At 40.4% G+C, this 17,500-nt stretch overlaps 1 protein-coding gene across 3 annotated transcripts in view; it reads right to left on the minus strand.

The window, feature by feature from the left end:
• Nucleotides 1–17,500, minus strand: part of LOC137997520 (probable serine/threonine-protein kinase drkD) — a 74,577-nt gene that overhangs the window by 41,542 nt on the left and 15,535 nt on the right. For all 3 annotated transcript variants that reach the window (XM_068843570.1, XM_068843569.1, XM_068843571.1), the window contains 3 exons: nucleotides 14,886–14,982; nucleotides 11,331–11,426; nucleotides 5,736–5,873 (listed from right to left, as the gene is read on the minus strand). In XM_068843570.1, coding sequence (XP_068699671.1) covers nucleotides 5,736–5,873; nucleotides 11,331–11,426; nucleotides 14,886–14,900 — 249 coding nt within the window. In that variant the 5' untranslated portion in view covers nucleotides 14,901–14,982. The remainder of the gene's footprint in view (nucleotides 1–5,735; nucleotides 5,874–11,330; nucleotides 11,427–14,885; nucleotides 14,983–17,500) is intronic.

Here is a 17,500-nt window from a genome sequence, read left to right on the forward strand (position 1 = left end):
TTTTCTTAACAATACTGGGAGAATTTTAAAATTATGAAATCAAGTGAAGCTATGATCCTCGCAGTTATGAACGCAATTTTGGCAATTGCGTAAAGAAGCCTGAAAAATTGAGGAGTTCAACAGGGTTTGAGCCCGTGACCTCGCGATACCGGTGCGACGCTTTAACCAACTGAGCTATGCAGCCACTGCCGTTGGGAACTAGTCATTTGTGGGTTCTAATGTTCCCGTGAGAAATGAATCAACGATGAAATGATATATGAATTGAATCACATATGGAACTGCAGATATGAAATCAAGTGAAGCTATGATCCTCGCAGTTATGGGAATATGAGAACCCACAAATGACCAGCTACAGCAATGCTACAGATTTAGAAGACACTAACATAAAAGAATGGTGTGACCTAAGTAAGCTTTCTATTAACTTTAAGAAAACAAATTACATGACTATTAGATCCGCTCAAAAAAAAGACCCAGCATACATTTAATATAAAATTTATTAACAAAGATGGCTCAAGCTATTCTTTAGAAAAGAAAGATCACATTAAATATCTAGGTGTCTTAATTGATGAAACAATGACTTGGAAAAATCAAATAGTTAAAATTTAAAAAACGATCTCTGGCTAAAATGATTAAAAACTACGAGCTTTCGACTGCCCGAACTGCAGTCTTCGATGGGTAAAATGAATGATAAGAAATCGATGAGAAAATTGAAGGCCGACAAGGGGAATTGTTTCGTTGTCATGGATAGATCTGACTATGACAACAAGATGGAAACCTTACTCAACGACAGATCCACCTATGAAGTAATTTCCACATCTCCTTTCCGCCGAATCGAACGTGAATTGAACGCTATGCTCCTCTCTTTAAAGAGACAGCAAAAAATAGATGAACCAACATACCGCAAACTTCAGTCAACTGACGGCACACCACCAGCCATCCGCGGTTCTGTTAAGCACCATAAAGAAGGGAACCCCCTGGGGCCCATCGTCACCTGTATTGGCTCAGCACTATACAACACATCCAAATTTCTAACGGATATCCTTTCTCCGCTTCAGAATCACAACGGATACTCTGTTGCCAACTCCTTGCAGTTTTCCAAAGAATTACCCGATATCGAGATTGATGATAATGAAATTTTGGTCTCTTTTGATGTTGTGTCACTCTTCACCGCAATCCCTGGAGATAAAGCTTGTGTGTACATAGAAAAGAAACTTGAACAAGATGCCACCCTTCCTTCAAGGACAAATTTGGACATCGATGACATCACTAAACTTCTTCAATTCACCTTGTCCAACAACTATTTTATGTTCAACGACAGAATTTATAAACAAGTCCATGGCTGTGCGATGGGCCGTCCTGTCAGCCCCGTTGTGGCCAATCTTTGCATGGAGGAGATCGAATAGTCCACAATAAGTATTTCATCCGTTCGCCCCAAAATTTGGAAAAGGTACGTGGATGATTGTTTATGCATCATCGGGAAGAACGACGTCTCAGCCGTCCATGACACATTAAATTCAATTGACCCTAACATCTCGTTTACCATTGAGACCGAATGTAACGGAAACATCTCCTTTCTCGACACTCTGGTCTCCCGAAGAAATGGAGTCATCGTTGTTAATGTTTACAGAAAGCCCACCCATACAGACAGATACTTAGATTTTAATTCCCATCACAACAGGCAACACAAGGTCAGCACAGCATCAAGTTTCCTGCACAGGGCTCTAAATCTACCCAATTCTTCTGAAGGAAAAAAACGGGAACTTAATTACGTCCAGGCAGCTCTGGAGTCTAACAGTGTTATCCATCTAGCTTTATCAAAAGTATACACGCTAGAAAGACTCGAGCTTCTACAACAAATGTATCCCCGGAGGAACTTGTTGGAATGTTCTTTAAGATGGTTGAACCAACCGAGTCACGCAAGTCTTTCGCTTCTCTCCCTTACATCACAGGAGTAACTGAGCTTCTGACACGCATCCTCAAAAAACACGATGTCACGGTTGTAAACAAACCATTCACCACTCTACAACAGTTCCCAGTACCGAAATTCCGACCTTCGATGGAATCGCAGACCCACGTCATATATAAAATTCCCTGTACAAATTGTTCATGGTGTTACATTGGGGAAACCGGCGGAGCTTTTAATATGCGAAAAAAAGGACATTTAAGAAACACCAAAACTGCGGCCAAAGGCTCTAGAATTGCTAATCACGCTTGGTCCAACAACCACGCCATTGATTTCGAAAATGCGTCAGTTATTGACAAAGGCTCTTTTAGAACGAGAAAAACATTAGAAGCGTGGCATACCGTAGTGACAACTAACGCAGATAACAATTCGTGCCCTTTACCTGGACAATACAACATTCTTGTTAAGAAATATTCATAATTTTCTACATTCTCATCATTTTGCAATGTACGTTTTTATTTAAATTTTCTCATCGATTTCTTATCATTCATTTTACCCGTCGAAGACTGCAGTTCGGGCAGTCGAAAGCTCGTAGTTTTTAATCATTTTAGCCAGAGATCGTTTTTTAAATTTTAACTATGTTTCATCCTGGCTGCGGCCCTTCAATATTTTCAAAAATCAAATAGTTTATATCTGTTCAAGAATTTCAAGAAACACAGAATCTTTCTAAACTAAGACATTATCTCTCTCTTAAACAGCTTAAGCAACTTTATTACACTTTAATCTATCCAAATATGACCTACACCATTACTTCCTCACCATTGCTTCCTGGGGCAGTTCATCAACTTCAAACTTAAAGAAAATTCAGGTTAAACAAAATCACGTTGTCCGTCTGATATTTTTTGCCATCTTGTACGGTAAACACACTGAAAGTGCTCTTCCATTATTAAACCTACTAGATTTACTTACTGTCGACAACATTTTTGCATTTAAATTACTCAAATTTTCCCGTCGATGGCATAAAAAGCAATTACCTAACCAGATATCTTTTATCAATACTTCCGCTGTGCCAGTCATATTCATTCATATAATACAAGATATGCATCAAAGGCCAATTTCTATAAAGCACGTTTTAGGACTAAATCATATACCACACTATAATTTATGTGAAAAAAAACACTATTTATTAATCAAGCAAATTAATCATTACAGTCAATAATGTGTGTGAAATATTCTTTTCGTGTTGTTTGTTGTGTTTCAGGTCTGTGTGTATGTGTTGTGCTGCATGATTTTTGCTCCAGATGTCTACATATTAAACTGAATCAATACAAGACTAATATCTAACTAATTCCAGAGGCGACTGCAGCATCTCTTCTCGGGCGGAAAACGCGAGCGTGAACATTTAGCTTAAGTGATCCCGCATCTCTTGGGTCATCACAGGACAGAACTTTATGAAGGATCCAGATGCTGGATAGGTCTTTCCAAGGAAGATTTACCAGTACGTACCTTAACTGCGCGCACACTCCATCGCACCCTTCATACAGTTGTTGTACAATTCCAAGAGGCCACTTGCAACGGTTTTTCTGTTCTGAGTAAATAATGACGGCATCTCCTATCTTCAAGCGAGTTCTGCTTTCCTTCCTTTCCTCGGCTATGACTATGTTGCTCTCGGAGAGCTCTGAGATACTCCTGATTCTAGCGCTTCCACAACGCATCCGCATCCGTAGATCAAGGCTCTCTTCTCTAGAGGACTCTTGCTCAAGTAGGCGAGTGGAGCTCTGAATAAGAAACTAGCTGGGATAAGTACAGGAAATTGAACATCATCCTCAACGTAGGACAAAGCGTGGTGGTTCAGCTGTGTCTCAACTTCAAGAACAGTATCACTCAACTCAGGCCATGATAACATTCCTCCACGGATTGCTTTATAAAAAGATCGTTTAAAAAGACCAATTTGTCGCTCGAACTGTCATCCCCACCAGGAGACACGGCTGAGATTGAACTTCCAAGGTATCTCTTCTCCTGCTAGATAGACTTGAAGTTGCTCTTCCTTACGTATATCTTTCGATAACATCACTGCTCCGACGATGATTCGTCCGTCGTCTGAGTATACCGTCAAGGGTCGTCCATGTTGAGCGATAAGGCGTTTCAAACTCCTTGGGGACGTTATGGTCTCCACGTTAGACAGAATTTCAAGGTACAAGGCTCTTCTTAAACTACATGCAAATAGGACTAAGTAGGCTTTCCTTTCTTTCCGTGACGATTCATGGTATTTAATAGGGCCTGCGAAATCGACGCCAACGACTTCAAATGCACCTGTTCATTCTGTTCTCTGACGTGGTATCATAACAGGAGCTTCAAAACGCTTACAACCATGGCACTGCTTGACTTGCCTTCGCAGGCGGGGTATCCAATGTTGCTCTCTCACTTTGGCAATTGTAAGACCTACTCCCCTATAGAGAGTTGCTTTTATGAACTTCTCTGCGAAGGCCGTGCCATCTGGAATGTATATTGGATATACCGCGTGGCACGTAATTTTTGCGGGTTCTAATTCCTGCAATTTTTCTAACGATCCGCAACAATAAGTTCCTGCGAAAAAAAATTACCGCAAACATTTTCCCCGCAAAAATTTACTCCAAAATAACAGTACCAAGAAACCGTACGCGTGTCTGTTCAATTAGCTTGTCTCTTTCGTTCAGAGACAAAACGACTAAACTTACGAGCAAAGCTGTCACTAATACAATAAAAAGAATGTAAAGTAAACAATGAAATGCGTAAAATGAAATTCCTGTTAAAGTTCTGAACGTTCAGCACACTGTGAATACTTACAAGAAAGGTCATCTGAGGCTACTCCATTTGGAGAGCGTCTTTAATGCCGCACTTACTCAGTAAAAACGAAATATTATCAGTGATTTTCCCGGGACTTCTGACAATCGCAAAAATTAATTCCCAGCAATTAAGAAAAAAACAAGCTGACCTGGTCGCAAAAATTAGTTCCCACAAAACACAAATCCGCAAAAATAAACTCCCGCAAAAATTTCGTGCCACACGGTATACCTTGCAATCTTCCTCTGGGCCCGGTTGTTCAAAAGCCGATTAACGCTAATCCCAGATTAAAAATTAACCAAGGAGTTTATTTCTCTACTACCAAGTGCACGCTCATACTCGGCAAAACGTTACATTAGAAGAAGTCAATCTTGAAAAACAAAAATAAGCAAAAGAAACTTTCACCAAAAAGTTAAAACTTGAAACAAAAGTTAAGCGGCCTTCGAACAACCGGGCCCTGCTCTCTAGGAGCCCATCTTCGTTTCACTGCAAGTTTAGTTGAAGTCGGTCCTCTTCCATAAGTTCACTTCCTCGCCCTTGCAACCGTCGGTTTTTGTGCTTCAATTTCTTCAGTGGTCAAGTAGTCAGTAGTCCTGACGGTCTTTCCTTGAATGAAGTACCTAGATCATGAGGGGACCTCTTTGTACAAACCTTTGGCTTCCTGAGGCCTCCTCACCACTTGCATCCTTTTTTCAGTATTGTAATCTGTAGTTTACCTTAATGTTGTAATATATGTAAAAAAGAAAAAAATACAAATTTGGCATAATTTTAAATACCTTACGTTGTAATTTCTGCATAAATGTTTTTCTCAGTGTAAATCAGTGGTTGTAGAGGTATATAAACCTAAACCTTAACTCCGGTTCTGATGCCGGAGAAAGGCAGTCTCAGTCACTAAAATCACGGCTTTATCAACACAATAATTATTATTCATTTTTTACTTCACAGTCACGTACACGTCACAGATTTATGACCATTACCGGTATACCTTTAACACAACAACACTACAAACCTTTGCATATATAAGATCGACGACACCTTCCAGACGTTCTAGAGTGTCAATCTCTAATTCAATAATTTGCAGTGTCACTTTCTGAAACTTCTGGGGGGTGAGCTCATCCAGGATACTTCTAACTTTACGGAATAGGTCCTGGAAAAAATGTAAACAATAAAAATATAGAGAAAAATATTCTAACAATTATTGGAAAGGAAACAAAATCTGCAGATCTTCTTTTCAACTAAATTAACAGACCATTTATCTCATTAACAAAATTAAACAAAGCTTAAACCCGGTCTCATCTAACGAGTTAACTTATTTATTCCCTTTGTCACTACACTGTATCTTGAAAAACAAAATGTCACTTGTTTGTATGTACATCAAGCATTAGACTCTGTCAGCACTGACAGTCTGATTAGGACGATAAAGAAGTCAAACAGTTTGAAAAGAGCAAGGCAATATTATTCGAACGTTGAATAATTTAGATCGTTCCACTAAGAAATGTTCCAAAACATGGAACACAAAATAGCAGGGAGATGTTCTGCTTCCTTTTTAAAATTTTCATATTAGTGATGGGATGCAACTGACACAAGTGAAAGAGTTGGTTGCTGAATGGTTAGTACTATCAGAGAAAGGTTCAACTAAGTTAAGCATGAAACTACCAAAGAGCTACAATCAGAAGCCTTTGAAATAGAATTTTATGACTTCTTAATTCAACAATATGTTCGGGCTTCAAAACCGATTTCTACATTACGCAATTCCTTATCAAAATTCAAGGTTCAATGTTCAATGTTCAATGTTCACGTGATTGGGGGTGCGCTCCAAAACAACAGCGCCGAAAAAGTGTCACACAATGCAAATAATCCGTGACACCTTCCCCCGTGAAGACCTGTTCCACAGTTTTTCGCTGCTTCTGGGAGCGGCCCATCCCAATCAACTCTCTTTTCACAAAGGGCTTCAAAGATTACCTTCATCTGTACAAGAACTGGGCTGAGAATTACAAGCGGATGAGAAAGACTTGAGGTGGCCTTCAACAAACTTCTCCTGGTTGGTTGCAGACCCTCTGCAAGCCTTAACAAAGCTTCAAATTTGAATATAAATGCGTCAGTAACACAGTTCCAGTTGAGACCCAGTACCTTGACCTCATTTTTCATATCAAGCTGCTCAAAGTGTCCCATCGAATTTTTCGCACTAGACTCGGTGTCTTCCACTATTTCTTTGGATTCAGGACTGCTCTCATCAATACCAGGCTGCTCTTCAGATATCATTTCAAGAATGTTAGGCAAATTGGAAACCCATTTCCTTAGGATGAAACCACCTTCTGATACGGCACTTCTTGGCCTTCTGGTAAAGTAAAGACGCTCCTTTCAAGCTTTGTTCTCCTGAAACCAAATCGTCTACACACAACGAGTTCGACAAATTTTGCACAAATTCTGGATCTGCATTGCACTGACTGATGTGATGCTTCAAGGTAGCGTTCAACAGGAACGGGCTCACATTAACGCCAAACACGACACGAGAGAACTTGTACAACACCAATACTTGGTCACCTTCTTCCAGATCATCGACCCAGATAAATCGCAGAGCATCACGATCCTCTTACCTAATCTAACGTTTAGAAATGACTTTTCAATCACCCACCAGGGCTACCTTCATTTATCTGAACCGCAGAAGGATCTTACAAATTGTAGGAGTAAAAGCTGGCCCTGAGTAAAGGCATTCATTTACATGTAATCTTGGACTGGATTTGGTAGCTTTTGATGAAGCGTCAAACACAATACGTAGCTTAGTTGTAAGAGCGTCCTTGCGTGCCACACCGTGGTGGGGTAAGTAATGTACCTATCCAACATCTGGACATTCATGTTGTCAACTTTCTTATTCCACTCTGCATTTGAACTTGAACGACTGAACCATACTCTATCAAAAACTCTGGTTCTCTCCTTAGGCGTTTCAACTGTGTGCTCAATCGGGCAATACTGTTCTCAAAGTTATCAGGAAGCTGCTTGTGGTGCTCCTTCCAAGGCAAGTGCACTACACACTGTACTTGCCTTCTACAAAACTCAAATTCTTCTCAAAGGCTTCATGGACTGTATCTCCAACAGAATCCAAGTGCCATAGTCGCTGCAATTCCATCGGCAGGGTATCTTCAGGTTCTCTTGAATCTATTCTTAATACGGGAAACGATGAAAACTGAATGTTACACAACCTTTCTTGGGGAAGGTTTACTACAGGATCTGACAACACCCATCCCACTTTCATTGAGACAGCAACGGGACCAGTTTGACCTGACTCCTCCGCCCGTATTATCTTACCGTAAAAAAAATTCCAGATGTAGTCTAAACCAATCAACAAATCAATCTGCATGGGACCAGCAACAGGGCATGTGTCAGCAAAATCAATATTTTGCAACTGTGGGTAGTTTTCCTTCCCCAAATGAAGATTTTGACCTTGTAAGTGACTACAAATACGAGAAACTGAGGATGCATTCAATGTTATTTCAAAGCCTGTCTCTGGCTTAGTTAGGACTAATTCAATGAGATTAACTGCCTGTAACTACAGGTCGGGGTTACCAAAAGTAGCAATCCTTAGTGCTTCTGTTTTAATAGACTCTAGTTTCAATTCATACACAATTCCCTGAGAAACATAAGACCTCTGTACCTCAGTGTCAAAATTAGCACGTACCTTCAAACTGTGGGTAGATTCCATTCCTGGTCTCGATACAACAACCTGTGTGGTTTGAAGAAATACAGGCATTCCTGAACTGATATGCATCGCAGACTACACACCCTCCTTTACAGAATTGCACTGACACTCGATTTTCTACCATCACAGAGAGCAAGGTGATGACGACCCTAGCCAAATGCCCTCCACGACTTAAACAAACACAACACCTTCCTTGCTTTTCAAAATATCTTTTCTTTGGTCAACATTTGTCACAACACGGCACTCAGCTTCTCGGTGGTTACCTCTGCAAAACAAACAGTTGAACTCCGCTCGATTTCCGCTCGATAATGCACTGCCAGTTGTGTTGAAGTTTTATGGGCTGTATAGTTTCCTAAGAGACGACCTTTCAAAGGATACACGAATGTTACACCTTTCCCGAGCTTCCACTTCAGATTTCACGGTCTAAAGCACAGAATCAAGCACCCAGTCATCCTTGCATTCCCGGCCTACTATCAGTCGCAATTCATCAGGCAATTTCTGCATAAAAGTCGGTATCAATAATGCACCATACTGTGCCAATCCAATTCCACAAGCCTGCAGACCCCTTACTTGGATTTCCAACTTGTCAAGTACAGCTAGCACGCCCTTGATGTCTGACAGTAACAACACAAGTTTCTACTACAAAAGAGCTTCCATATGGGAACTGATAATGAGCTGTTTGTTTCCAAATCTCTCCTTTAAGACCCTTTAAGATATCAATAGCATTTACGTAATTAAGCTCTGTCAGTGCCAGTCCTGTTATGGATGACAAGGCTGCACCCTCAACCAGGGGTTGGCGCAGTGGTAAGATCTCTGCCTTCCAACCCTAAGGTCCCAGGTTCCATTCCCGGTTCTGCCGAGAGTGGAATATTTGGCGACCTTCTTTCCCGCTAAAGTTCACTCAGCTTTCCATCCTTCCGAGGTCGGTAAAATGAGTACCAGCATGCATGGACTGCTTAGAAGCGGCTGCCATTTGCGCCTGTATATGCTTCCAATCCGCTGGGGGTAAATTGATCATTGTAAAGCGCCTTTGAGACGTTTGTGATAAAGGCGCTATATCAATGCACCACTTTACTTTTTACTTTTTTTTTTACTCGGATAGTTGAATTTATCGACGTTGTTGAGTGCCTTGTTTGTGTGCACCGCTGAAATAAACGAGTTCCAAAAGGACTGCCATTCTTTCGGATTGCCCGAAAGAAAGCTTTTTAATCTGCAATTTCAGTAAATTCGCGTTAAAAGCGTGAGTTAAAGCACCCAGATTACTCTGAGTCGGTTCGTTTGATTCATTTTCCATGGTCTGACATCGCTCTAACTTCACCAACGCGCCGTGGATTTCGGCGCGAAATTCCTCCGATTCTTCAACTTTAATTACGATGCTTGGCTCCTCTACTGCCAGTAAAAAATTGACTCGTCCAGTGATTTTCAGGTCTCTAATTTATCATTGAGCGTAATAATGATCTTTTTAACCATGTCCTTTGCAACAGCTAAACCATCAAATTCACAAAGAACTTCTTTTACACTGAGAAGCACTTTCCTGACGTGTCCTTTGTGTGCTTCGCGAATCATCTTGTTCTTGGCCAATTTTCCAGGCCGGTCGATCACATCCGTCTCGAAGGACCACTTGTAATAGAATTTTATAATTTGCTTAATTCAACAATATGTTCGGGCTTCAAAACCAGCTACTACACTTCGCACCGAGAAAAATTCCTTATCAAAATTCAAGGTTCAATGTTCATGTGATGCGGGCGCGCTCCAAAACGATAGCGCCAAAAAAAAAAAGTCACTCAATGCAAATAATTCGTGACAACCTTAACTACCATAACTGACTGCACTTTCGCCTCTCCTTCAAGTTTTTTGAGGAACAGAGTACAGCAAATTACAACAGTGACCTATTTACCGCCACAGCCTGTGCAAATGCCACATCTTTTCGCATAAAAACAGTTGATGCTAAATCAGGGATGCGCATTATCTTCTGAGTAACTTAGATCCGGGCTTTAGAATGAAAATTGACCTAATTAGTATGAGAAAAAAACAGTATAAAAAACATTAAACGAATAATAAAACATGGTTGATGGTCACTGTTTTTTTAGTTGAATTGTGGCTCCTAAAGAAGCCATTTGTGACTTAGGTTCTTCATTGGTGAGTCTTGTTCTGTAAGAGCTCATGTAATTATTGTCAAATGTTCATGCCACTGGAACAGCTAAACTCCCATGCAGGAAGAGGAATCTCAATTCCTCCACAAACAGCCTTTCGATTACACCTGCAGCCGGTATTTGCAGGTATTACAAAGGCTTTGCCCCATTTTTTTTTTTTTTTTTTTTTTAGTTTGAACGTCTGAGGTTGGGGTGCAGTATTTCCATGGGTGCAACTCATTTAGTGGGTATTTACATGGGACAGGGACGACCTCAGACCGGTATGAACTTGTACCGGTATGAAATTTTTGCAGCTGTTTACACGAAACCGGAGGGATTAGTGCCTGGTTTCGGGATAAAACGATATGTTTTTTCCAATAAATATATGGCTGACCCAAAAGCAAACGGGCTTGAAATTTCTGAACCCGGTCTGAGATTTGTTGTGATTTACATGAGACCGGTACGAACCCAGACCAGTATGAGTTCTTCATCAGGCCGGTCTCATGTAAGCGCATAAAAAGAAATGTATGGACGCCGATACGAACTAATGCCGGTCTGCGCTCGTCCCAGTCTCAAGTAAGTACCCCCTAACACACGAGATTTTACGGTTTTTTTTTTTTGCACATGAACGAACACTGCTTTACAAGCAAAACTTTGAATTGGGCCTAGTGTAAAGTTACTTGAAAGGCTCCAAGCAACTTGTGATTTTGAGTTACATGTATTCAAAAGATAATAAAATAGCAAGTTAAAAATGAACAGTGTGTTTACAAAATACCTCTGTCTTTGCTTCTTCCTCTTCCTCTTCTTCTTCTTCAATTCCACCTTCAGAGGCTTCACTTGGTGGCCACCACGTACTGTCAACTCTCTTTGACTATTGGAACAAAGTGTTCAGTAAACATATTACAGTGCGAACGGGAAAACCGTGAACACCTGAAATATGTCAGGAATGTTGTTTTTGTCCAATTACGCATACGAAATCCAATCGCTAAACCGCAGACGGTTATTCAGTTTGCGATTTTGGCGCGTGAAGTCCTCAAACATGATTGGCTTAAAAACAATAAGCATTCCTGACATATTTTAGGTGTTCACGGTTTTCCCGGTTGCACTGTAATTATGTCAAAGAAGTAAAAGTAAAAAGGAGGTTTCGGTCAAAATACTATGACCTTCTTCGGCAAAAAATGGCTTACGAATACAAAATGAGTGCTTAAAATACCGTAGAAACGTCACTCGGGATTGCCAAGGGCCTTGTAAATGTCCGGAATGTACAGTGTAAACGTGTTCATTAACGGAATTAGGTTCGCGAATTGAATGCCACGCTTCTAAAAATAATCTTTTTCCCCATTGGGAACAACGGTCAATGACCTTGACGTCGTCAAGGTCAAAATCGTGATTATTCTCTACGCAGTGTTGGGTCAATAAAGAATTCTTATCTCCTGTAAAAATCGCTCTTTTGTGTTCTCTTGATGTTCTAGATCTTAAGGCCCTTGATGTTTGACCGATATAAACTTTGTCAGTTTTTACAATTAATTTTATAGATGACTCCTGTTGATAGCTCTTTAATAAATTTGTCGTTAGGTTTTCTTAAAATGGAGCCGACGGTCATTACGGGTTTGGGGGCAACATTGAGGAATCGTTTATAAAACTAATTGTAAAAACTGTGACAAAGTTTATATCGGTCAAACATCAAGGGCCTTAAGATCTAGAACAAGAGAACACAAAAGAGCGATTTTTACAGGAGATAAGAATTCTTCATTGACCCAACATTGCGTAGAGAATAATCACGATTTTGACCTTCATTGACCGTTGTCCGCAATGGGGAAAAAGATTATTTTTAGAAGCGTGGCATTCACTTCGCGAACCTAATTCCGTTAATGAACACGTTTACATTCCGGACATTTACAAGGCCCTTGGCAATCCCAAGTGACGTTTCTACGGTTTTTTAAGCACTCATTTTGTATTCGTAAGCTATTTTATGCTGAAAAAGGTCATAGTATTTTGACCGAAACGTCCTTTCTACATAAGTTTTTTAGTCAGTGACAAGTTTTTTAATTCTTTTTATCATACCTGACTGCAACTACGGTATTTTTAACCTATGTATGATAATGATTTATTTGTTGTATCATTAAAATTAATTGTGCGTAAACAAAGGTTTCCGCAGCTTAAGTTAATTGTGCGTAACAAATGGTGCTGCAAGGCACAAGGCTTTTTAGAGTGAAGCATGTTTGTCACCTCTAGTAGTGTGACATTATCTTTACATTTATTAGTGTGCGATTGATAATTCAGAAAGGACTTGATCTTGTGTTAAAGCATAGTTAATAGAGGGGAATGGTTAGGAAACCCGACAAATTTCTTTGTTGTAGGTTTTTGTTCTCTTTCCTGGCCTTGACCGTGCACAAAACACAATAGTTGTTTACTCCGTACTGAGGAACTAGCCAACAGAAACGTGTTGGTTACGTAATTCATGCATAGTGTATGAGCGCAAAACAAAAGATTGTGCACCGTCGTGGACTTTCCAACCTAAATCTTGGTATCTTTGTTTGCTCCTTTGATGTTTGCCGAGCTTCCAAACCAGTCCACTCTATTAACTATGGTTAAAGTTATGAAACATTGATGAAACAGTATGTTAGGAAACGGACGTGACCACTTCAACGAATGGGCCACACTGTTGCCAGGCAAAATGCACGTACTAGAAAACACAACTTAATTTACTCACAAAGGCGTTCCAACATCTCTCACGGAAACTTTCCTGCGTAAACTGACCTCGTAAGCAATTTAATTTATATCTATACACACTACGATATATTTCTTATTTGAAAATAACCAATTTCGGTTAATTGACTAGAGATACTAAAGGACTACGTTGACAAGTGCTTTTAGTACGTATTGTTGTGCAACCGCTGTACTTCTAGTCTCTAGTGTATGTTGGTAAAGCTGTAACGCTAAACTTGTTGTTGTACTTTTGGGAAACAACCCTGCAGTACTATCATTCTTGTAGAAACTCCGGTACCGTACTGACCGTTAATCCCGCGTTGACGTTATTAGTTTTAGGGCTTCGTTTAACCAGGTACATTAATTGGTTTAGTTAATCCCTTGCTTGCTTCGGATGGTAGAGTCTTTGTTACTATAAGCAGAAACCCATAAGGGTTGAAACGTGTAACGGCCCCTTGTGTGCTGGGAAACAAGCTTCTGAAAATTCAATTTGCTAAGTACCATATTTGGAACAACAAGAGCGAGGGGTTTCCAAATATGGTACTTAGCACTGAAACATTCAACCAATCAGTTCTCACTGAATATTCGGAAGCTGTGAACGCGCGTTACACGTTTCAACCCTTATGGGTTTCTGCTATAAGTTTATTAGTTGACAAAAAAAATCACGTTCCATCCGGAAAGTTTAGGTCAGTGATCCTGGTCCACCAACCACTGCGATTGGTCGTTAATTAATTTGTTCAAGGTCTAACGGCACTGTAATTTGGAAGTTGTTAGCGTGGGCCACGTTTTGTGCAGTCGTAGGTACACCTTCGTAGTTGGTGTTAAGCACTTTTGTAGTTGACGTTATTGCGTTCTAAGCCTCTAATCCTTTGACCAATCACGATGCGTTACCTGGACCAGAAGCACTAATAAGTAAAGATATTTCGATCTCAAGAAGCGCTTTTAACAACTCGCTATAGAACAGACACCCTAAGAAAAACTGTGAAAATAGGAGACAAATTAAAAGCAAGTGAGAAGTCCACTGATTTGTTGTTTCTGAGTTCCCGTGGACTAAGCCGAAGGTGAAAAGGAGCAAGAGCTAAATCCTGCTCGTGGCAAAAAGCTCCCTTTTACAATTAAACGAGCTGCAGATGTGAAAACTAATTACGACAATTTTGAAAGTACTGTGTGTCTACATTCACGGCTTTGGTCGGCATGACTATTACGGGGAGGCAAGGGGTAGGGTTAGATGGGTACAATTTGCGATCCAAGCATGTTTCTCGATGCAGAGAGCAACTTCAACTTTATGACTAATTGAAAGTAAAGTAATTTAGGTTTGCATTGCATTTTTGTGTCAAGACATGTCAAGTTCTAACGCCTATTCTCACTGGGGACCATCATGTACAAACGCACCTTATACCCTTGAGATTTAAGTTGAAAATTTCCGTGCATCTGTTGTTCTATAGCGAAGATATCGTTGACATCACCTATTGTCGTTAATGTACCAACCAGAGTCTCATTGGATATCGAGACAAAGGCTCTTTTTAATTTGTTTCTGTGGCTTACACATTTCAATAACAAAAGCAATGTTTGTAAGCAGATATCATCCCTAGAGGAGAACCCAATTTACATAATTCATTACCATTTTGGTATACATAGGCTTGTTTTATCTTGTTTATTCCTCTCTTTGGCTTTGAACGGATGTCAGGCGTTTGACCCTCCCACCACTTCTGCAACGTCTGAGAAAGTAAACACAAACAAGTCAGTATTGATTGGCCATTGTTCGCTTTGCTTGAGAGCTAGGAGGATAAGTGGGCCGTATTTCAGCAAGCTATCCTCACCGGAATTGATACTTAAATGTCTGCAAAGCAAGTGCGCGTGTGCATAGCCGACGCACCATGGATGGCGTATGGTTCGGATTCTACTGTGTTCAAGCATTACAGAAATTTAGTAAACCGCGAGAGGAAACTTGTAGAGGGAGGTGTTATGAGTCCAGGATACAACATCTTAAAGGATGAACATCCTAAAAGATGGTGGAACGAAGTGAAGGGTCTGAGTGGAGCAAAGACCAAGAATGACGATTTGTGTAGTCAAATTAATGTGGATCACTTTTCAGACCTTTCCCGAGTGGAATTCAGTCTTCCTCGAACCTCTAGAGGAATATAAGTTGCCAGCTCCACTTGAAGGTCTCCTTCTAGAGGATGTTACACAGATCCTACTTGTTTCTGAAGAACGCGTTCAAAGGACGCTACTGAAAGTCAACCCCACTAAAGCTGCCGGACCAGATATGATCCCGAACTGGCTACTCAAGGAGCACGCCGACATCTTGGCCTTCCCGATTAAGGAGATTCTAAATGCTTCCTACAGGAAAATGGCCGATGTCTCACCTGTCCCGAGAAAGACACCAGTTCTGGATCTGATCTGACTTCGTCTCGGTTTTTATTCACCGATATTCACCTCGCCGAGCGAATAATTGTTAAATAAAAACCGAGAGGCGAGGTGAATATCGGCGAATAACTGTTTTAGTATAATTAAATAGGTGATTATTTGAAATTGAAAATATGCATTTTCCTTGAAACAATTTATTTCTTCGTCTGTCGACTTGACAAAATGGCTTGCGGCCATTTTGAAAAAAAAACACCAAGGTGACTACAGCGTAATAAACAACTCAAGGGCAACCAATCAGCGCTGAGAATTTTCAACAAGACGCCAATCAGGCGTTCACGTGCGATACACTGATCAAAGCAAGCAACAGGCAGCCGCTGTTAACAAAATTTCTAGAGTCTCTATCAACATTCCTTGGAACAGTACACGAACAAACAGATATGAAACATTCACGGATCTCTCTACCCTGAGCCCATTTGGCAAAACAACGTTGTGGGAGGGCAAGGTATTGTAACGTGTTTCAACAACTTTGTCCGACGCTGTAATTGCTATTGATATTACAGCTGTTTTATCAGCTCAGACCTCTTCTTTCATTTTCACAGTTCAGACCAGTTGTAAGTCAGTGTGCCGTATGATGTCATACAGACGAATAAGTTGGAGAGTGTTTTATTAAATGTATACCTGTTGTAGGAAAACGGAAAACGGCAAAAGCACAAAAACTAGAACGACTGGAAATGTCATATTGGGGTACAAGACTTAAAGTTCTTGAAATTACAGGCAAAAATGGAAGTTGATATTTTCAGAATAATGGAATTCGTTAAGGGAAAGATAAGTAGGGTAGTACAAAGAGGCACTTTAATTCATGGTAGAAAATCTTCCAAAAAGTTTTCAATTTTTTATAATTTTAATTAAAGGTTAAGGTCACACCTGTCGATCGCAAAAGTAGTATGTAAAAAGATCAAATTTTGCAGAGATATTGTTTTTCGCCGGAAGTGGAAGTTCATTTTGATTGACAGCATATGAAGACCATCCGAGCGCTTTTCGCGGGAAACATCCAATAATTGTCTTCTCTCGAAAAATTTGAGGTATTTGTATATAAAAGCATCATATTTTATTTTTTGTGGCATTCAATCGTATTTTAAGAAAGTATTAAGCAATAAAGACCCACAAGCCACGTGAACATCTGAGGTCTGGCGCTAGCAATAGGAAAAAGAGAAAAAAAAGATAACATAGCGGATGGATCAAAGAAACATATGAGTGATGCGCAGCATGGTAGACCCATGGTAGGTTAGCGGAATTAAGACAAAGGATCATATTATCGGAACTGGCCTTCAGGCTCCTCTGACGAAGGATATCAGCGAATAAATTACACGGAACCATCTGAAGAAAAATCAAGAGGTGCTAAATCCGGCTCTATCGGTACACTGCTGGTGAACGAGAATATGCACACTTGTAGCGGTAAAGTAGTAAGACCAAGGGCATTCCTGTAGAAGTCTTCTTACAGCATGACACGATTCACATAACCAACCCGCATTCTTATATCGCCGTCACCATTTGTTTGCGATGCTTTTTGCGCACATTCCACATTGTGCTTTTGTTGAAAGCTTTTGCATTGGTCCGCTTCCACTTTTTCTCTGCTACTGCGGCTGTGTTTGATGAAAGCGATGTGCGCATCCTTTTTCTGTTTAGCATAAGGCTGATCCGCTCCAACAACATGCGTAAAAAATCCGAATATATTAGTCACAGTGAAGCTGGAGGAAAGCTAGAACTTGTGAGAGATCGACAGCTGTGACCGGAAAAAAGAATAGCATCCTCTGATTGGCCAGTTATGGGGATAGCTGTAGGGGCGGGGTTTGATCATCTGATACAAAG

The sequence above is a fragment of the Montipora foliosa genome, chromosome 3, assembly GCF_036669935.1.
Source record: "Montipora foliosa isolate CH-2021 chromosome 3, ASM3666993v2, whole genome shotgun sequence".
Lineage (NCBI taxonomy): Eukaryota > Metazoa > Cnidaria > Anthozoa > Scleractinia > Acroporidae > Montipora > Montipora foliosa.